Source organism: Merops nubicus, unplaced genomic scaffold (assembly GCF_000691845.1).
Source record: "Merops nubicus isolate BGI_N331 unplaced genomic scaffold, ASM69184v1 scaffold19393, whole genome shotgun sequence".
Classification (NCBI taxonomy): Eukaryota; Metazoa; Chordata; class Aves; order Coraciiformes; family Meropidae; genus Merops; species Merops nubicus.
Window position 1 is genome coordinate 47,602 of NW_008597197.1, and position 22,309 is coordinate 69,910.

Consider the following 22,309-nt stretch of genomic DNA (forward strand, 5'->3'; position numbering starts at 1 on the left):
AACAGAGTGAAGCCCTTAACAGCCTTTATATGAAGGTTTTAGTGATAGGAGGAATTTCTTTCTCAGTTGTTTTTATTGATTTCCTGTTTGCTAGGGGTTTGGAGACTTGGTAAGATTGGAAACTCTTCCCTCCAGTTTGACTCTGAGTTGAGTGATGTTTCAAGGAGGAGTTCTCAGTGTGCATACATGTTGTGCAATGTGATCTATCTGAATGGCAGGAGGCCTGTAAGCTTTTTATATATGAGCTGGGGAGTGTGCACATGAAACTTCAGTGTTTCCTCCCACAATAGGCTTGAAATGTGGCAGTGCTCTGAAATGTTTTTCCATGAACATCTGTGGAAAGTGTATGCTCAGATTCTTTCCATTCAAGGCAAAACTTGCTGGCTGCAAGCAGAGACCTTTTCTCTTCTGTCTCCACTTGCTGTTGCAGAGGGACGTATTTATTCCACTTGGTTCATAAATCTGAAATGTTGATGTAAAGGCATTTGCTTGAATCTTCATGAACTAAAAAATGAAATGTGGGTTTTGTCCATTGAATTATATAAACTGGAAGTCGTGGGGTGGTGGTGGTGAGGCGGAGCATAGTAGGTCATTAGTTTTCAAAGATTCAATCAATGGCAGATTGTTCTCTGCTGGATATATTTTAAGACTAGAGAGGATTTTATGAATTCTCTGGTCTGGCCTTATGAACAACATGGACCACTGGACTAATTTTATGAAATGAATGCCTGCTGTATGTCCAGTAGCTGTAAGTAAACTAAGGTTGTTTGGGGAGCTGGGAGAAGCTGTCCCGTATAAAGATTTTTAATATTCTGCAGTGCTTCGTTTTGGTTTTCCCAGTCTAGAACAGAGGTTTTGCCATCTTTTTCAAAGGTTGCCCAGTAATGAGAGGGATGAGAGCGGCAGTGCTTGTCTTGAAATTCTCTCTTAATTTCATTGTACCACTTCTGCTGAAACTCAAACTGAGCTCTTGGGTGATATATGTATCCTTTCTTTCAGCCTGGAACACACCTGTCTTTGTTCCTTGCTGTTCTTCTGAAGATAGAGTATCAAGACAGCATCTCGTAAGACTTGTGATCCTACCTACAGTGAAATCTCTCACGTCTTCTGGTCACCAGGTGTTGCTCCAGTGGCAGTGTCTTTGCACTGTAAGGGCTGAGCAGCACATGAAACAGGCTGTCTTTTTTTCATGCTCCCCTTCACCCTCAGCCTTAGCTGAGCTGGACAGAAAAGGTGGAAATCAAAGAGCTGTGAACTTGTTCCAGGTCAGAGTGCTTATCTGATGCAGGTCTGTGTACAGGTATCTGGTTCAAATGGCTCCAGCTGGCCTGCAGCTGTGGTGGTGTTGGGTTTTTTTTTTTTTTTTTTTTTTTTAAATACTGAAGCACCTGGTCTCTGTGAAACCCACCTGGTTTATTCTGGCATCATAAATTTGCCTTTGGCATTTTTCCTTTGATTTTTCTATCCCTTTTACTCCAAACCCACCAGATTAGTGTTTAGAGTGTCTTTGCCCACTATACACTCACAGGGAGTTCCACAGAAGTGACTTGTTTTCTTTTCCCTTGAGGGAAGCAGGGAGAAGGAAGCTTTTAATCTCATATTGAGAAGTATGTTATGAGAGAACTGTTTGGAGCTTGGCTGTGCTCTGAGCTGGCTTCCCCCTGTTTTATTCAGCACAGGGCAAAAAGCTCTGGAGAGGCAGAAATAAAAGAGTACTTGAAGGGAAGCATCTTGATGAAATCTTCAACTCTGGATTATGTCTGCATGTGAGCTCATTGCACAGCAATGTATTATCATTCACTTTAGAAGAAGCTGAGATAAACGGAGAGCTGCTGAAATATGAGCTGAGTATTGATGTTGAACTTGCAATTAAAATGAAATGATGCCCTGCAATGACCCTGAGAGATACTCAGTTTCAGGAAAGGAGAATAGAAAGACTGTTAACGAAACCTTAATCATGGAATTGAATGAAGAGCAATACAGCAGAAACTCTTTGGCAAGAGAGGCTGGGGTTTTTCAGAGGACCGTCCTTTGTCGTTGTGTGCCTTTGTGCCTGTGTGCATTGATTTGTAGCTGGAAGTAGGAACCACACACTAAACTACTGGGCACTTCTTCCAGTAAGAGCTATTATGAGGCTTGGGGTAAAACTTGTTAGAGAACAGCTCCATGAAGAAGCAGGGAGCAAGCAGGGAGCTGGAATAGTGTGGATGAAGCTCATTATCTGGAGAAAGGCAGGTTATGGGATTCTCAGTTCAAGAGTGACTGATTTGATGCCCTGGCAGATATGAGTGATCTTTTAGAAGAGAGAGAACTTGTCGGTTACATCAGGCTTTTTTTCCCCTTTGTGGTCTGTGGTGCTGGTAGATGGCAAGTAGAGAATCTGCACGCAGGGGTTGCTGCCTCCTTGCTGGGTAATGGGCCAGGCGCAGGCTTCTTGGGTGAAACAGCCTGCTCTGGATCTCTGGTATCAGTCAGGTTACTTGACCTTTCTCTGCTCTGCTTTACTTGTCTGGCAAATAAAGGTAACTCAGGTCTGTGGGGAGAATTCACCTTTATTTTTGCAGAGAAATACTGGCTAAAATAATATAGAAAAGACCAAAATGTCACTTAGGACCTAAATAATTAGGATCTCTTCGTTTGTAAACCTAGGTGCTCACTGGCTTTTGGTTGTTCTCCCTCCTTTTCCCCCTTCTTCTTCTTGCACCTTTGAGTTGTTTGGATTACTGAGCAGGGAAGGAAAGGTGGGAGAATGGTGGGACATCAGGTAAATGGGGCTCAGGATATTTTACTTTTCTCCAATATGTAAATCCTTAAGCTAAGTAAATTAACTCAAACTTGAACTCCACCTTCCTGCCCTGCAGCCAGCTCAGTGTGAATCTGGTTGAGCATGAAGTAATAACCCAAATTTGGTGCATATTACAAACACTTTTTTCTATCATTTATGTATGTGGAAGAATTTTTAGTACACTATTTAGCTGAAAACTATATCACTATAGGACTCAGACTGTGGAGCTTCCTTCATCCTTTGAGAAATGAGATCTTCCATAAAAGGGGGCATTCAGCTGTAATTCCACCAAATGGGTCCTGATCCTGGAACCTGTTTGGTTTTGTTTGTTTGTTTTGTTTTGTTTTTTTTTTTCCTGTAAGCATTTCTAGATCTGTGCTAATAAACTTCTAACCTCAGTTTTGTGGCACATTTGTGACCTCTTGAGGTTCTCAGGAGACCTGAAAATGTGTCTGGAAACAGACTGTGTTTGGTGCTGTTTTTTGCCCACATGCTTTTCTTAGGCCTGCAGTAAAGCAAATGTCTAGTTACATAAGGTGATACTTTTGCTTGTAACCTGCTAACAAACTGGTTACTTTTTTTTTGAGATTGGCATGGTGTTTGTTCCTGCTTCTCTCATCATGTTGCCAGACAGTTTCAGCTGAAGCCCAAGTTGTTTAAGCTGGGGACATAAATCAGGCAAGTTATAATCAACTTAAAAGCCCTAGTCAGTTGTGGGTTTTAGAATAAAACCAAACAAAACCAAGGCCAGAACCCTTCTACAGAGAAGGGTGGCATGCAGATATCTTTTAATAAGTGATTAGAGTCATGTCATCAGCTCCTGTGAATCTTTCCAAGGCTGTGTAGTGATTACAACTCTGACTGAAGTGTACCTTATGGTGGAGGGTAGGGGGTTAAATGGTCTTTTTGATCCAGCTCAGACCTAACAGGTTTCTCTTGTAAACAGCCTCGTGCCTCTTCAGATTTTGTAGGGGGGAGAAACCAACAAATTATGAAGATGGATTTATTTCCTTTCATGTCTGAGGGCAGCCTGAGGCCTGGGGCATGGGGCATGTGAGCAGAAGGCCTGAGATATTTCCAAAGAAGAAAGATGTTTCTCTTAGAAGGTTGCAGCCACACAGTTTTCAAAACTAAACTAATAAGCTTTCACTGTAATGAAGCTTGCTTGGGTTTAAAAAAAAAGAAGAGATCATTGTTTTGCTTCTTCATCTGGAGAGAAGAGAACAACCCCTGACACATCTCTTCACTCTGTTGAAATCCAGTTCTAACACCGGATGCTGATTTCTCCCTGGAGGTACAGATGGGAATTTGCAGATGTACCCTGGTTGGGAAATAACCGAAGAGAAATAATTGCATGTGGCTTACCAAGGGGAATTATGATCATGAAGTGACAGAGCAGCTGCTGCCTAGCAGCCTTCTTACTGCCCAGGAAGCTTTGACTCTTCATGTGGGAGGCAGGGTAGAGATGTGCTCTTGGTGACCCAGAACTGAAGAAGAATGTGTTGGGCGTGCTGCACTATCACGATACATGGCCTTTCCTGGCTGAGTGACCAAACAAGCTTTTACCCTCATGACATTCAATGTCTAGGAGTGCTCAGGCTCCACTCTTTGTATTAGTGATTTGTTGGCATGCCAGGGTCTGAAGCCAGAGTCTGTCAAATGCAGTAGAGGCCTGTACTTTCAACCTAGAAATAAGGCCTGAGAAGTTCTGCCTCTACCCTCTGTATTCCCTTGTTGACCCTGCTGGACAGGGTTAAAGCATCCCGTCCTTAGCCTGACAAAGCTGAGATCATGCAGGTCATCTCCCTTGCTCCAGTCCCTGCCAGCATCTAGCCAGGACAGAGCCTGTTTAATGGAGCAGAGCATGTCCCATACTCCTGACAAGATGTCACCTCACTCACTACTGGGACTTAGGACAGACCCTGGGCTATAGACAGTAGCAGGAATATTACAGTGCTGTTTTGCCTTTGATAAGTGCAGCAGAGGGTACGTGCTAGGAAATGCAGGGTTGTTCCTGGCAGACTTTGACAGTCTCTTTGTTTCTGTTGCTGTGACAGCTCACACACAGCTTGAGACTTCTCTGGTTACAACTGGCTGGAGCGTCCTGGTCCATGGTGCCTTTAGTCCTCTAGAGCCTTAAACTTCTGTCTGTACAGCTCCAAAGAAAATGGTGGAAAATATCTTGTTTCATTTGAAAGATGAATAATCAAATAGACTGAAAGGGGAATATGGTTGGGGGGTGCATGTCAATGTCAGGAAACAAGTTGAATTCACATAGAGTTTGGATAGAGTCTGAGGAAACAATCAGATTAGTCTCTCTCTGTTTCCCTAAAAAAAAAATCCTATCATGCTGTGCTTGGGTTAAGGCTGCAGCCTGCTCAGGTTCATTGAAGTGACTACCTCACTGCAGTGAAGTCATGACCTGAACAGTTGAATGTCAAAGAGTTCTGGGTCTCTTATTTCCTTAAACATGTTCTAGCATAAGCCTAGGGTCTCAGCTGGTAGTCCACATGTAGCCTCTGTTGCATTTCTACCACTCTTTTTCCTTGCTTGGTGGGGTAACTTGCAATCTTAATTTTTAATAGATAGGACTTCTAGTGTCAAAAAGGGTACATACGTCTGGGACTATGTATCTACGTGCTGCCCTTGTGTACAAAGTACAGCTGTTTCTGGGGCAGAGAAGAGTGCTGTAAGAAATTTATGGTACAATGAAGAGCAGCACATTGTGCCCAGTGGAAATTATGGGAAGAATTTTGGAAGTCACAGAAGTAGTTACTGCATTGTAACTGGAATTCATTTCTTAGTGTGGTGTGTAATTTCTGCTGACCAAAACTAGCCAGGCCCTTATAATCTAGAGTAGTTTCACCAAAAATGACAGCACTAGCTTCACAACACATCCAAAATTCTTTCCAGAACCTCAGTTTGTAAGTAATGTGTTAAGTGTGTGCAGTGTCATGAGTTGTTGGTGTAGCTTTCCACAGAAATCTGTTGAGACGACAAGGAATAGGTTGTCTTGGATGTTTTCCTTAAATGTTCTTCATCAAAACCATTGTTTGCCACTGATCTTCAGTGAATTTGAAATTTACAGTCCCTGTACTAAAACAGTAGCATGTGAGAGTGGAGGAGGGCAAATCTTACAGCAGCTTTTCTTCCCTCCCAAACCACCTTTCTGTGCTTTTTGCTGCTGCTGCTCTCCCAGAGGTAGCCAAACCAGGTAACAATAGCAGCTAATGGCGTCCAGGGAGGATAAAAAGGGTTACTCCTTAATCTGAGTTCCAGGGGCCTTCTTGGGTTCCCTGGATCCTTCTCCCAAAGCCATCCTGGAGGCCACCATTCACATCAGTTTTCCTCTTACTCATTTCCTTTACCTTGTTTAGTACAGAAATCATTAAGGGTGTTTTGACACGTTCTTCAGTTTCTGCCCTGTGAAAGAGAGAGAGAGAGAGAGAGAGAGAGTATTAGCAACATTGGCATATCTGAGAGTTGTCATTTTGTTAATTTTGCACCAGAGAGGTGGTTGTCAATTTGGGAAAGTCTTGCGTTTTAGCTTATATAGCCTAAAAGTCAAACACCACATGTTGTCATGGTGTCTGAGCATTTCATAATAGCCTAATGGTTTTCATCAATAACATCACCACTTTTCATCTGAAGGTGTTACTGTACCATTGGGCTTTGAGACATATTCTACAGAAGAAGCTATCTGTGGCAAGAGCCCGAAGGAAAACCCACAGAAAATTGTTACCAGATGCACTTCTTATATTGTCTATGTTTCTGTTCCGTATCAGAACCATCTGTATTGCTAAAATATTGGTTTGTTCTAATTTGAATTCATAATGACAATCTCAGCCAAAAAGCTCCATGCTGGATTACCCTGAAGACCTAAACTCTTGTGCTTTTAGAGGAGTCACCAGTGGTAGACCAGCTCCTTTTGTGCAGGACAGTAGAACGCAGACTTGGGAGGCATCCTGTGCATTGGGTGACGGATCTGGCAGTTTGGGTACTTTGTCTTAGTGCAGGAATTAATGGCTAAATATGGGTAACTATTTTGCAAAAACTTACATGATTGGTTATCCCTACTTCAGATCTTTGTCTCCACAAACCAGCAGCACATACTTCAGAAACATGCAAGAAAGATTTTGGACACTGAAGAAAAGCCTCTCATGAATAATTGTGGTTACTTTTTTCTAGGTCCTGTGTTTAATGTCTCGGTGCATTCTGACAGCCCAACGATTTACCAGGGTGAACTGGCAGATTTGCTGTGTATCGTCACAATGGAAGGAATGGCACTTGAGCCAGGTATTTTGTCAAAATTATTTTACTTGTAACTTGTCTTCACTAGGCAGAATAATACCATGAGTTACAACCCTCTGCCCTCTGAGTGAGGCTGGAGAATTGAGAACAACATTGAAAATCCTATGGAACTAGGTAAAAACGTGCTTGCTTTATACAGCCAAATTTAAAATAAGGTCTTTTGTTTCACATTCCAAGGGGAGGGGAAAAAAGTGTTCTTGCTGCTAACCCTCCCTGTGCTGTCTGTACCAACTGATCGCAGTGCTGGCCATCTCAGCATGCAACCACTAGATAAAACTCTTCATGTTTCCTTTAATTGGAAAGGAGGTCCGCTGGCAAAACCTGTTAGGAGAAAATTAGACAATTGCTTAAAACCTAGCTGCCTGCCAAGCATTGCCTTGAGCTGCTTTTCATCAAAATACTGTGAGAATAACTGGTTATTGATAACCACGATTTGGATTTGGAGTGAGTTTGCTTTTAAATCAATCTTTCTTTCTCTATGAATATAAAAATGTATTTTAAATCTATAGATATGTATGTAAATATTAAAGTATATACTTAAATATAAAGTTGTCACAATTCTTGCAAAACTTAGAAGTCTACGTGTAAGCCACTACAAAAGAGGTGCTGTGCAGAAGATGTTACTTCCAATGCAGTAGCTGATGAGATGAAGTACTAAGCTTAGTAAAGGCCCATCACTTTGAAATTCTGAGATGTCTGTTCTACATTAAATCTGAGTGCAGTGGAGAAGCAATTTGATAGATTACAGTTGTGTGCTGCCTGTGAAAAAATGAAAAAGTCTGTATGTGTTATTGAAAATCTTGGTAGGGAGGAAAAGCTGAGTAAACTTCATTGCTGTCAAAAAATTTATAGCCAGGGATAGTAGACACAGTAGCAGCAACATATGCCTGTATGTGTATCTTGGTCTGTCCTGTGGTTTCTGCTCAGCAGTAAGCCTCTTCCAAGTTGAGGTGTGCCCAAGCTCTTGTTGCAAGGCAGCACCCGGAGCAGCTGGCTTCCTTTCACAAGGGTTGCCTTGTGAAAGAGGCCTCAGCATCCGTGACTCACTCAAAACTTCAAAAGAGGCCACAAAGTAAGGGTAATGTTCTCCTGTCAGTGCTTCGCTGCAGTTGGGTTCATGATGGCTTTTTGTGTGTTGGTAGCTTGAGACTGGGAGAAGCACTAACAAGATAAGGATAATCAAAGGGATTGAAGAAAAAAGGGGTCCTCTTCGAGGAGCTGCTCACAGGCACTGTTAAGTTTTAACTGGACAGCTTCCTAAGAGTTTGTGAATATCTGTTGAATTGATAGATGATGCCTGATGCTGTTTCTAGTGGTCATGAGCAACCAGTGCTGAGTTTTGAATGTAATCTGTTCCATAGCTGGGTAATGTCTTCTTGAAGATGGCAGATCTCTCCCTCTGCTTTGTTTTTTTTTGTTTGTTTGTTTGTTTTATGATGGTTCTGGATTTTTTTTTGAGTCTGTAATGGGGAAGATGAGGCACAGACAACAGATACTCTAGGAATGGAGTAAAGTGTGATGTTGTGGCCGGTTTTGAGGGGAACCTTACATGCTCTGAGGCTCCAGTTGCTGAATGAGCAGGATTTCAGGCCTAACCAGCCATGTTAAGTGGAGAAAGCCCATCAGGACCTTTAATGTGGCCCTGAGAAGCTGGCCTCTCTCCAGTCCTTGCTGGTCCTCTGGATGAGACTGGCAGAAGAGATGCAGGGAACAGCTGGAATGTATGCAACAGCTGTAGGGTGTGCAGACTTCCCTTGTCAGTCTTCTGTCTTGGCTGCAAGAGATGGAGGGGACTAGAGCAGTGAGATAACAGAGCAGATTAGGTGAAGAAGGGCCTTAAGGGCTCACATGATAACAAAGATTTAGTTGCTCAGTAGTGCCCTCATTCCTGTGTCCCATCTCTGATATGTCTCTATGCTGAGTCAGTATCACAATTAAATTCACAACTGGATTGGAGAACTTGCTTTTCAAATGAGTGCCAAATATTAGACAGACTGAAAATCAAAAGGCTGTTTAAACTTAGTGGGGAAATGAGGCATGTTGTTAGGGAAAGCTTAGACCAAGTAATCAGATGAACAGAGCAAGAGTTGCCACCATCTCCCAGAAGAAAAGAGATGACACTAGTACAAACATGGTCGTTGCATTTGGGAAAGTGATGAGAACGGACAGCAGAGCAATCACATTTGACTCTCTTTTGAGGGGCATGGTGGCTTTCAAAGGCCATCTGCTCTTCTGGTGTCAACCTGCTGCAGGACTGTTTTGGGCCCTCTTGTGAACAAAGAAGGATCAGGGCATTTCACAGGATATCTTGTTAAATGCACATCCAAAACATTTTGAACACACTTGGCAACTCAGCCAGCTCTGCTCTTGGGCACACAGACACTCAGCTTTGCAAGCGTGCATGTGGATTAATATGTATGCTTCCTGTAATAAGCTGAGGTGTCAGGTGCCACTTCTTCCCCTCTTTCTTTGCACACTCAGAAGAATAAAGTACTTACAAAGGTCATTGGTCATTTAATTTCTCCTTAGCTCCTTGGAAGTGCCTTTCTTTGTTTCAGTTAGATCAATCCATTTGTTTCTAGAAGCATTACTTATGGGTAATTGTCTCTACCTTGTCTGGTAGAGGCAGTTCATAGTACTCTGTGTGTGTGTTCGTGTGTACACACCCTGTGGGAAATTTTCAAAAGGGTGGAAGAGGTTTTGGCATGACTTGCTGCGTGCTTTAATTTCTTCTGCTTCTTTGAGACCCTTCTGAAATGGAGTGTGTATTACAAAGCTCGGTACATGGCAGCAACTGCTCCATCTAAAGAAGTGCTTCTCTGGCTTGGCAGCTGTGCTTGGTGTTTTGAATTGATATGAAGGGAGTATATGTGTGTCAAGGGGGAATAGTAGTTCTTCTGTGCCCTGAAGATATAAAAGCGGCTTCTGATATTTCTGTTGAATACACATTTTCACAAATGATCTCTCTAGACTTCTCAGATCACCCTTTCTTGGGCTGTGTGCTTAGGGATTTAAAAGTATTACTATGCCTGAAAGGAGATTGATTTTTTTTTTTTTTTTTTTTTTTATCTGCTCCAGACAGACCCAGTGGGCACTCTGGAGAATTTAACAAAACCAGCTTGTTTACCTCTTGTATGGCTTGAAGTGGTTTGCTCAGCTCTCTAGGAAGCCCTATTCAACCTCATTTAAATGTAGTAAACAAAAAGGGTCTCAAAATTGTGATTCAGCACTGTAACAAGATGCTGAGAGAGCTCCATTCTAACCAGTGGAAGTGTACAGTTCCTAAGAGCTGGTCTAGAAATAGTATTCCCTGTTTTTTTGAGGAGTGATTGGCCAAGGAAGCAGCTAAGACCCAGACAGCTTAGTCCTGTGTGTCAAATTGAAATGTGCATAAAGATGTGCTTTACATGTTGATGACCCTCACTAGCTGAGGAGAGGAAGCATAGCACTTCTCTGCTCTCAGACCTCTGAATTGTCCAGCTCCCAGTGCTTTATGTTCCTTTATGAAAGTAGCTGACTTTAATGACCTGGGGGCACTGAGGGCATTGATGGCCTTCTGAGCTTGGTACTGAGGTGTTACACTTTCCTCTGATATGGGATACCTCATCCAGGTGTCCCAAGCTACTTAAAACATTGTGGTGCACGGAAGGAACCAGTGAAAGAAACCTTTTTAGTTTAGTTTAGAAACCCTTCTAGTATTGTAAGTGTGGTTCTTGCGGTTTGTTTTGGTTTTTTGTAGACTGAGGACAAAGATTGTGTGAGTAGCTTGTCAACATTGATGCAAGGTGTGTGGAATGGTACAGATGCTTTTGGGAAGTCTAGAGTATGACCTGTTTTATGTCAGTAAAACTACATATTTATTAGCACTTCGGTGCTACTAGGCATGTTTGCTGACCTTTAGAGAGCACCTGATTTATATCCTGGCTTTGTTAAATTTTCCTATGTTTTTATTGCCTGAAAAACAGGTACATAGAAATGAATCAAATGACTTTGCTGTATTAGACTGCTTCAAGGAGGATAGTTGATAAAGAGTCTTAGTCAAATCTTCCCTGTGACTGTCTGTAGTGAGTCACTAATTGCACACTGTGTATGCTGACTAATAAAATATGTTGGCATAATACTGTTGTCCCATGTTGTAATTACAGAAGATAGATTCAGCTATTTCAGAATGACAGCAAGTGCCTGCACTCATCTTTGTATATAGAAGGAAGGGAACCTCAATTTAACTGAGACTGAAAAGGACTTCTTCAAAGGTAGCAAGTTGCCTGAGAATCAGAAGGCTAGGTTTTAAAATCTGAATTTATTGTTTAACCATTTTTTAGCAAGTGCAACTATGTGTTCAGCGTAGTTGGACTTAGCCTGGAATGTGTCCATCTGCTTCTGTGGTACCTGGAAACACAGGAGCTAGTGGAGCAGTCTTGATCATCTTTGGAAGGAATTGGTTGCTCCCAACATGACTGCCTGTGGACTAGTGCTGTTACCATATTAAGCATAAACAGGCAGCAGGGACCAAGAGTGGTTTATAGAAGCAGAGCTCTCTCCAGCAGAGGCCCTGTTTCTCACAGACAGCTGGAGGAGTACACAAGGCAGAGGACAAAGTTTAGTCCTGTTAATGGAATGTGTGTTTATGGTAACTTCTATTAACTTTGTTTTCAAGGGAAGCAGACAGAGTGCTGTGCTAAGTAACTAATAGTCGTATTTGTAGCATGATAGGCAAGGGGCTGCTGGTCTGTGTGGCCTATGCTGATCCCCATGTGTAGGACTAGGAGACCCTGCTCCTGCTGTAGGGCTGCAGAACAGACAAGGTACTCTCTTGAGGTTCTGTGTTGTCACCCGGAGCACCTGGACATGGCAGGCAGGGCAGGATATTGGCCGCTATCCCAAAACATTTTGGTCAGCCAGCATCTCTGATAGTAACATCTGCTTTCTTATCTCTTTGTTTTGTTTTTGAAGATATGTATAAAGCCAGTGCATCTTACAAAGGAATTAAAGGTACACACTGTTTGGGGTATAGTTTTGTCTGCCCTAAGGGGGAATGGAATGTTCTACCTGGCCAGCTGATGCTATATGCTATGATGAAGTAGCAGAGCTGAAGGTATTCCTTTACTTCACTTTAAAATACTATTTTAGGTTTCCTGTCTTTCCTAAGTGTTATCGAGGCCTGATAGACACTTAAAAATCATCTTCATTTATATCTACAAAGAATTTGAGTACGGTGTCATGTTTAGGGCTTTAATTTTTCCATTAGCCTGGAGGTCAAATATGAAAATTTAGAGAAGAGCAAAGTCAGTTAGACAAAAAAAAAAAATCAGTTTTAAATTTCAGGATGCTAATACTGTATTTTTCAGAGATCTCTATACTAGCAAATGGAGGTTTGATACATCACCAAAGTCACTGGCATTCTGTTTCGTGTGAAAAGGTTAATAAGCCCTGTGCACACATTCCCTCAGTACCCAACTCAGGACAGAAACAGTAACTTGTTTCCAGTTTGTGCCCATCAGTTTGCTGATGTGCCAGGAAGGGAGACCTGTTGATGAAACAAGTGAGCAGGCTTTCCTCTCTGTGCTCGAGGTCATGCCAGGTTCCAGACTCTGTGACAGGTGTTGCTGGTCTCACGCCAGCGAAGAATAGCAGTGATTTTTGAAGCAGACACTTGGCTACATCAGCCTAATTGGGGCTAAGACTGATGTCTGCTAATGGGATCCATAGCATCTTGCATGAACCTAGAAGGAGGTAGATGTGCTGACGAATGCTGGCTACCTCTTGGTTATATTAAATGTGGAAGGTGTTGCAAATGCATTTTATACACTACCTTCTCAGGAGGTGAAACTCATACAAGGCACGATGCCTGATTATGTGTGACAGTAACCCACAGCTCTGGGGAAAAAAAAAAAAAAAAGTAAAAGCATTGTGGTCAGGCTTTGCTCCTGAATGCTTTATACTTTTGTAGGTAGTTTGTGCTTTGTGTAAAATCTCTGTATTTATTTAGGCGGACTAAATGTGAGAAAGAAGTGTTCAGGAGAGAACCTTCTGACTATGTGGTTGTGTAGGCCCTGCATGAAGACAGTGATTGCAAATCACTCTCTGCTAGCAAATTAGTACTGCTTAGTACTTCCTCTCTTTTCACTGTAGATTCAGCATAATAGTAAAACTTATGACAGTAGGCCTGCTTGGTGAAAATTTAGATCAGAGATTAAATATAAATTTTAGAATAGAAGGCAGGAAAGTAGAAAATCTCCACTTTGTTGTCCTTGTACTAAGTCACCCTTTCTGTGCAGCTACATTCTACCCGCCAGTTCATTTCATTGCAGTTACAGCTTGGATCTGCCTAGAAAGGACATGTTCCGGGCACTCTTTTTTCTTTTCCTTTTTTCTTCTACTGTCAGACGAGCGTTGGCTATGCTGCTTGCAGATTAGCCTTTCTGCTGAGAAGTAGCACTGAATCCTCCTTAGAGCTCACCAACATGTGCAAATTATTTGTCCCCAAATGCAGATGATATGTCCTTTGATGTCTCCTGGTTTGCTGTGCGCTCCTTCGCGCTGGACAGAGAGCCCGTCTTGCTGGCCTCGCTGGACCGGAGGGGGATTGTGACACAGAGCAGGAGAAACGGGAGCAGTGATCTCAGCCTGGAGAGAATCAGCCCGCTGGAATTCCGGCTCCGCGTGCATGGCTGTGAGGACCATGACTTTGGGAACCACTACTGCGTAGTGACCCCGTGGGTGAGATCTGCCACTGGTGTATGGCAGCAGGAACCTGACATCAAAGCCAAACCCATCTTTTTATCTGTGAAGATGGATGGTAAGAGATTGCAACATGTTACATGTTATTTTTTTAACACCGTGGTATGTCTTTCTGTGACAAATATTCCCTATGACTATCTTGAGAGGTGCCTATGATCATCTCATTAGGTTCTGTTGTCCTTTTCTATTGTTTGCAACTTCTGATTGTAGATTCTGTAGACTTGGTAGGCCTGAACAGATCATAGTCGTAAGACTAGAGCGTTTTCTTTCCTGATCATCTCTTGGTGATGTTTTGCATAGCTGGGACATCTTTCCATTAGTGTTCTCTCCAAGTATTAACCCTTCTGCTGCCTGCAGGAGGAAGCCTTGGTTTGTAGATGAGCTGTGCTGAAGTAGAGTCATGTTGTGGTTAATATCAAAGCTGAGAACAAAAAGTCAGAACTCTGACTCCTTCCTCCCTCTCATAACCACAGGATGTTCTACTTCCTGCACTTAATGCCTTGTCTGCTTTCCAACCTGAGTTGCAAGTGTTGCCAGGCTCCATGAGAAGCAAATTGTGTGCTAAATTCTGCATTCAGTATGTAGCTAAGAATGGGAAATTAATGCAGGAGGGGTTCTGAACTAGTTGCTTTTTTTCATCAGTATTTCCAGGATAGGTCATATTGGGAAGTTCCATAAACTTGAAAGGAATCAGAAGTTTTTGTTGTCTCTACTGTGCAGTTAACTATTATAACTGTACTTTCCAGATTCCTTACAGTTCTTAATCCTGCCTTTTAACTGAGCAGTAGGTGCTTTCACATTGAATTTCTTGTTTAGGTACCAGTTCTGGAGATTAAATAGGATTGCTTAGTGGCAATGAATATACTGTATGAGTAGTTCTAATCAAGCAAAGCATAACAGGGACTACACCTTGCAATTTAGAAACATATTACGAAGAGTGCAGCCACTCTGTTTGCCTCTGATGGGCAAACTTTGCAAGGCTTTTATTTAAAGGAACAGGTAATGAGATACCTCTTGGAACTAGCCCTACTTCGATAGAAGTAGAGCTCCATCCTGAAGCTTCTCTGGTGCTTCCAGTTTTGAAACGGTAGAGGTAGAATTAGAGTGAGGAGGTGAGGGAGTGCAGTAAGAGAAACCAATTTTCCAACCCCAAAAGACAGAAATCAAGAAGGAAAATCGGTCTAATTTCCTTCTGAAATAGTTCATCTGCCCATGACTGAATAATGTGGAATTTTCTTTTTTAGGCAAGACTTTTAGTGGTATCTAATGACTTTGTCTTACTCTTTCAGTTCTGAATGCTTTCAAGTATCCCCTGTTGATTGGCATCGGTCTGGCCACTGTCATTGGACTCTTATCTTGCCTCATTGGCTACTGCAGCTCCCGTTGGTGTTGTAAGAAGGAAGTGCAGGAAACAAGACGAGAGCGTCGCCGGCTAATGTCAATGGAGATGGACTGAGCGTGGGAGTCAGATACACTTGCATTTTGGGAGAGACTCTTAGGGCTTTTGGGCTGTGCTGAGACAGTCACTCACAGGCCCAGACAACACAGTGTATTTCCTCTCTGATTTCAGCCTGGACCTCAAGCTTCTCCTTGTTACACATCATGACCTGAGAGCATTCAGGCCATATTTAGCAACTCAGAGTTCTCCTTTTCCAACAGCACTTTCTGCATAGGAATCATGTCCTTCTAATGTGCAAACTATTGAGCCTTCTTTCAGCAGGGCCCTGTAACAAAATTTACTAATTTTTTTGGTTTGTTTTGTTCTGTTTGGTGGATTTTTTTTTTCTCCCTCATGGTTTTTAAAAAATATCCCTGTATGAAATCATGATGGTCAGGATGGTGGGTGGGGAAGGGACTGGTAGAAGTGTTAGATGTCTGTTGTAATAACCAATCTACTTTTTCCTTCTACACCCATCACACCATTCTGTTCTCTTTCTCTCTCCTCCTTGGTATCTTGCAGACTTCTCTGTGTTGGGTTGAAGGCTAGAGATGGTTCCTCTGCTGGTGCCTCATGAGGCTGTTACAGCAAAGAATTGGTTTATTGGCATGCCTTCTCTTCTCTGGCTTGCAAAGGGTTTGTGCTTAAGCCGTAAAGATCACTTGCCTGGAGATTTTTGAGATATTTTATTTGATTTTCTTTTTAATTTTATTTTCAGTACTTGGATCTCTTGGCTGTGGTTAATAGAGGACAACTTGGTAACCCTGAAGAGTGAATCCTCAGACAAGCATTTGTTGGGTGTCTGCTTATGGCCACTTTTTTTCCCCACCCTTCCACCTTCTTTTCTCCCTACTACAGCTGCTCACTTGTGCCTGAGACCCTGTCTGCTTGTGGCAGGGGGGCATGTGTTGTCTAGGGAAAAGGCTCAGCCTTCTGCTGGCCTCAACAGAGAGGTGGGAGACCTTGCCCCACTGGTGATGATGTGACTTAAAAAAAAAAAAAAAAAAAAAAAAAAAAAAAAGAGAAAAGGGACTTTTTCTTCACGAGTATAAAAAAAAAAAAAAAAAAAAAAAAAGAGAGAGATGGATCTCTGTCTGCAGTTGGCCAACTGATCACCTTTAGAGAAGGCGAGTAAACTGTGTATTACTAAATGCATAGACCAGACTCCAGTGCTGCTTCTGCCGGTTGCTCAGTGGTAACTCTTGAACCTGTGAGCAGAGCCTAAGATTTGCAGTAGCTGAAGTGCAGCTCCGGGTGGGAATAGGAGCAATCCCAAGAGGGCAGCAAGAATCCTTCAGGTTCCAGTGGTCTTGGTCTTGTACGTGGGTCTGCAGCAGGGTTTTCCCCATGGGTTTGAGAAATATTCCTAGGTGCTATAGTATAGAAGTCCTCCTTTGGTCTTCCACATACAATGACCTGGCTCCTGATTTGGAGCAGCTCCTGTTACAGGCAGTTCTGTCTTCCCAGCACAGCTGGTGTTTTAAGCAATAAAAGTTAGAATAAAGATACTGTGTATAAAAAAGGAAGTAGGACTGTGCCACAATCTAATGTCACAGCCAGAGTTTGACTTTGTTTGACAACAAGAAGGGTGAGAAATACAGAGTTGAGGCCAGGACTCGATCTTTTCCAGACTTTAAGATAAAAGATGCTAAAGGAGAGCATCTGTGGAAGGTAGTGCCTGTGGTGTGCTGTTGCCAGTCTAGACATTAGTTTATGTACTAGGTGACCTGCTTCACTACCAGCTCATCCCACTGCACATTCCAGGGGAGCTGCAGGTGTATCATCTGTGCTATGAAGGCTTCAGTTCACACTAGTGTCTGTGGGACCTTGCACTTAGCACTAGCTATTTTAAAATTGGGGGGGTGCAGTAAGTTTTCTTTGTGTGTTTTTGTTTTTCCCCTTGTATTGTGACCTTTGTTCTGAGGCTGACATGAGATTTTTTTCTAGAAGACTGTTCTGCTTCCCGCGTGCAGTCGCATTTGTATGCATAGAGGTGTCCAATGATTTTTGGAAGCTGAATGTGAGACATGTTCAAAATGGACTTGATTTCCAGAGTTGGGGCTTGCAACTTGTTTGACTCTTTAAGACATTGCGTGTAGTATTCCAAAACTGGAGCACTCTAAACCTATAAACATCTGGAAGACTTTGGCCTGAATGTTCACAACAACTTTTCTTTCTGGCTTGATGTTTTCTTTTCTGGAAGAGCTCTGAAAAGGCCTATGCTGCAGGCAGATGTAGCTGCCTCTGTTGAGGAGCAGGGCAGAAGCCATCTCTAGCTTCTGCTGTGAAAGCCTAGAAATCTGTAGTGATGCTTTCCAAAGGAAGGGAGTAGAAGAAAGGATTCACTCAGATCTGCTACTTTAACATCAAGAATTTTTCTTCCTCTCCTGTCTGCTGTACAGAAATCTTGCTTTTTCCTTGGATGTTACAAAACACTAATCTGATGTTTGGGATACTGGCTGTCCTTCCCATGCTGATCTAGCAGCTTCTTTCCTGTCTTAAAGTCAGCTTTCTTCATGGGAGGCCTGTGGCATTGGGGCATCTGGGGCAGGGTGGTAATGGTGGTGAAGTTCGAAGCACAGCATCAGACGCTTTCTGTCCTTGCAGACTGACTCCTTGTGTATGTGCTGTTGGTAGGTTTTAGGGAGAGAGGATCATGACTGTAATGCAATAATTAGGGAATGAATGAGCAGGGAACTGCCAGCTCTGCCCAAGCACACAACATAGCACACTTTCTCCCTGCTGGAAAAAAAACTCAGGGTTATTTTGATCAGGGAGGGCTCCATGCTTCTCTAGTGAAAGGTCCCTACGTCCTTAACTTATGCTGACCTTCCTTCACAGTCCGTAACAAAACCACTTTTGTCATTCCAAGTGAAGCAAGTTTGCCACTAGCTCATACTGCTGCCAGCCCCTTGGAAGGCAGTGCTGCATCCCCTTCCACCCTGTATTTGATGTAGTTGGAAGGCTAGAAGCTGAGGGGCTAGACTTACCCCCCAGGATTTCTTCTACTTGTGCCAATTTTGTATTATCCCCTTTTTTAAAAACAGTGGGAGTCTTGTCTCTAATGAAAACAAACAAACAAAAAAAAGTCACTTTTCATGGTTTTTATTGTTACTATTTCCTACATGACCAGGGTTTGTGTGAGTGGAGGTGTGTGTGCATCTGGTTGTGTATTAAACCTGCAGAGTGTCAGAAGAGTAAGCTGCCTGAGATGCAGTGGAAGCATCCATATCCTCCTGCTGCAACCTGTGGTATTGTCAAAGTCTCGTAAGGGCTCACGTTGATCTTTCTCTGTTCACGTTGCCACATCTCCTGGTTAAGCTGGTAAATTTCTCCAGGTACTTGGAATTTTGATCCAGGACAAGCTTGAACATCACATAGCAGAAGGGCAAGATATTTTCTTTCTTTTGTTTTAATTCCAAAGTTATAAAATAAAGTGTTTGGCACAATTCTGGAATGCAGGTACTGAGTAGTTCTAATAATGCCGTGTAAAATGTTTCTTTTTATGTTTAAAATAAAGAACGAGCCTTTTTGATTATGTCTGTGCTGTGGGTCTGGATGTTCGAGCTGTGGGCAGTTCTTTCTTTGTACCCTGCACGAATGCAAATGCTACTGTTGAGGCAAGGGTGTCAAATACAAACCCTACAGTCTGGTTTCCAGCACTGTTTACCCTGTAAAATAACCATGAGCCCTATTCTACAGTAAGTTTTAAATATTTGCCTACGGTTGTGTGATGAATTGAGGAACATATGTTTTTGGGAGTCTGCCCTGTTTCTACCCCACTATAAGTCAGCATTTTGCTGGAGGAGCTTTCTTTTGATTACTAGGGCAGGAGTCACTGTTAGGAGCATGGGTTTAATGTCTGTTGTAAAACTTGGGCAACAGATACTGAGCGTTTCTTGAACCCTTCCTGAGGCTTTTATTTTCCAAGGTACCAGTAGGAGAATCAGTAGTGTTGGAAGTAAACTTGCTGCTTACCTTGCCAATGGCTGAAATTGGGATTTTTTTTTTCTCCCCGGCAACAATATAAGGACACCATGATAGTACAGCAAGGAGGAGACTTGGTTTTAAGCAAGAAGTTGCTTGAGGCAGAAGTGGGGGTGGGAGGCTAAGACAGACTTGGGCAAGGTGGGTTTGTGTTCAAAACGATGTGTGCTCTGTCCAAGACGGCTGCAGCACAGGCCAGTTGAGAGAAAAGTGGGTACCTTTTGGCTTCTTTCCAGGTGGTGCTGTGGCAGCTGGCATGGAAGGATGTCCTCTGTAGAGCATGCTTACAGGAAAGCTGAGAGATGGTACCAAGTTGTATGTTTTTAAGGGGTGGCAGGGACCATCAGCTGAGACAGAGAAATGCCATAAATGATCTCTGATCCCTCAGCAGAGCCTTTTGACAGCTGTAGATGCCACAAATAATGAGTGGCATGCCTCTGGGACAGCAATCATTGGCCTCTAGCTGTGCGGGTTACAGCTTACTGGTAAGTTTGGATTAGCTTTGTGAAATCCTCTTGCCTCCCCCACCCTCTGGGATGACCTGGATCTTAATACTTTTCTTATAAGCATGCTAGGATGTTGTTATAAAAAAGAAAGATGAAACTTGAAGTCTGGAGATGAAGGGGGATAAGTAACTGCCTGAGTGTTGCAGTGAATGATGGGAGTTACCAAGTCTCCAGCATCATCTTTTATCTGCCATAGGTTCAGCTCATCTACCTGCCCATAGAAGTGTCTAGCTGCTTACTGGCATAGAGGCAATCTGAAAAGCACTTTAGTGACAGAGGCTGAATTTAGTTGTTCCTATAGCACCAGACTCGGGCAATGTGCTTGGCTGTGCTTGTTCTGCAACAGAGCCTAGTTGCCGTGATGGCTTTGGCTGACGGCCCAGCTCAGGTCAGGGCCAGTCCTAAAACCTCCGCTGGGCTGAATCTGACTGATGTCAAGTAGGGTGCATTAGAAGACCTGCCTTCTATTTGTCATGTGAAGGTGAAGCCTCGTCATGCATATCTTCCAAGAAAATGAGTGTCTTTGCCTTTTCAGTGGCATCTTCTACATGTCTGTGATTGCAGGGGGCTGAGGTCTGCACAGCAGGTATCAGGGCATAAGGTTTTTCAATAAAGCCTTTAGCAACTGATTGAAGCTATACGACCTGCTAACTGAAGAAAAAGCCCCTGCTCATTCTTGTGTGAGGTAACTACACCTCAAATACAGCAGGTAGGCTTCTGTCGGACAGCCCTTTGCCAGGCATCTCGTGACAGAGGAAAACGGCATTGGGCTGTAGCCAGCAGGTGATCAACACTGAGAGCTCCAGGGGAATACCTGGATTATTAAGGAAGTCAGGTTCTGCAGATTTCCAGGTCCCTCTGAAGAGCTGCCGCAGAGACAAGCTGTTCTCTCCCTGGCAGCTGAGCTGCATTCCACAGAGTGCTAAAAGTGTAAGTGCATGTCTGCTTCCACCTCTGCCAAGGGGGTAGAAAGGCAGGACTTTCCAAACCAGACTTTGTGAAAGCAAGTCAGTATGACATGATGCTTTGTAAACTCCAGCATGTACTGGGCCTCAGACTAGACCGCAGACTTAGTCCGAGTACGGTTCTGCTGGCTTCAGAAGTGAATAATGAAGCTGCAGATAGATGGACATAAAGTTCTGGTTCTTGTTGTCAACTTAAACTGGCTCATGCCTTCTGGTTCCTTGTTTGTATGATCCTACCAGTGATTTGGCATATTGAACAAGTGGAAGGCAGTCTCAAAGATATTAAGTTTCCAAAAATTTCTTAAAGGGTGGGGCTAGAGAGAAGGGAGGCTGCCTCCAGAGCTCCTCCAGCAACATGAACGTACCAGTTACTGGGCACCCGAGAACCCACGGAGGTGTCTGAGACAACAGGACTGGTACTGCATCCATTCTGACTCAGCCTTACAAAGACACTGGGTGTACACTTGGTGTGCAGCACCTGGGATGCTAGGGCTGTGGTCAGTGGGGAAAATAGCTATGCTGCTTAGCATCTGCCTGGATATAGGAAAGCTGCATGCGGCTACAGCCAAATGCAGGTTCTGAATGCAAGCACAGTAGTACTAATGTCCTCTTCAGTGTTGAAGTACATCCTCTTCCTTTCTGTCCCTGACCTTGTTCACTCATTTCGTCCATGTTTTGTTCCCTCTGCCTCCCATCTTTAATTTCCCCATTCTTCCCTTCAGGACTCTCTTCTTACCTTTGTCTCTCTGCATCTCTAAAGGATCTTTTTTTTGTGCTCATCTCTCTGGGGGGGTGAGCCAGCACGTATTGTTGTGGTGTACCTTTCAGTCATCTGCTGAGAGCTGAGGCTGCAGGGCTCCAGCCCAGTGCCCACTGCAGATCACCTGCAAGGCTGAGACCACTCACACAAATGTTCTGTAGTCTCTTTCTTCATGAGGACTCCAGACAATACACAAGAAAACTAAAATTTCTGATGGGGAAATGACTCCAAAGAGACATTCAGATTTCCTTTGCCAAAGCAGAAGGGACAGATTTTCTTTCTCAACAAGGTGGTTTGGACCCTCTTCCTCCAGGGTGGCTGCTTGCTATCATAATAAAAATGCTGCTCAGTGTCTGTCAGTTCCAGACGAGCAAGCACTGTGCTGAACATTGTACCTAGTATGAAACAAAGTAATTTCTCAAGGTAACAGTGATAGGATTAATCTTTAACACCCAGGCTAGCCACCCTGGACTTGAGAAACAGGTACCTGAAGAATGCAATTTATCTGACCTACTTGAAACATACGTTTTAGAGTAAGAACCTACAGGTTCTTAGTCCTGTTTCTCCCCATTTAGGGTTCTTCAGGTCCCATTTCTCAACATTAGCTGTAAAGGAAAGTGCAGGTTATCTAAGACAAGAGGTAGGTAAGATAAATGTATAAAAGTGTTGGCCAGGCATGTAGGGCCTGGGAGAAATGAGGTAATGGCAGCTCCTTAGTAGTTATGGGTTAGGGAAGGAAGGAGGAAGCCACAGCAGATAGTTGTAGTCATTATGCAACCAAGAGACGATGATGGGTCCTCAAGATCTCTGTAACAA

The 22,309-nt window shown here is 43.2% G+C and overlaps 1 protein-coding gene across 1 annotated transcript in view; it reads left to right on the top strand.

Moving 5' to 3' along the window:
- PTGFRN (prostaglandin F2 receptor inhibitor) overlaps positions 1–15,416 on the top strand; it is a 35,880-nt gene extending 20,464 nt beyond the window's left edge. Inside the window, exons 7-9 of the mRNA XM_008936641.1 lie at positions 6,974–7,081; positions 13,590–13,895; positions 15,127–15,416. Of these exons, the coding sequence (XP_008934889.1) occupies positions 6,974–7,081; positions 13,590–13,895; positions 15,127–15,293 (581 nt within the window). The 3' untranslated portion in view covers positions 15,294–15,416. The remainder of the gene's footprint in view (positions 1–6,973; positions 7,082–13,589; positions 13,896–15,126) is intronic.
- Positions 15,417–22,309: the final 6,893 nt, after the last annotated feature.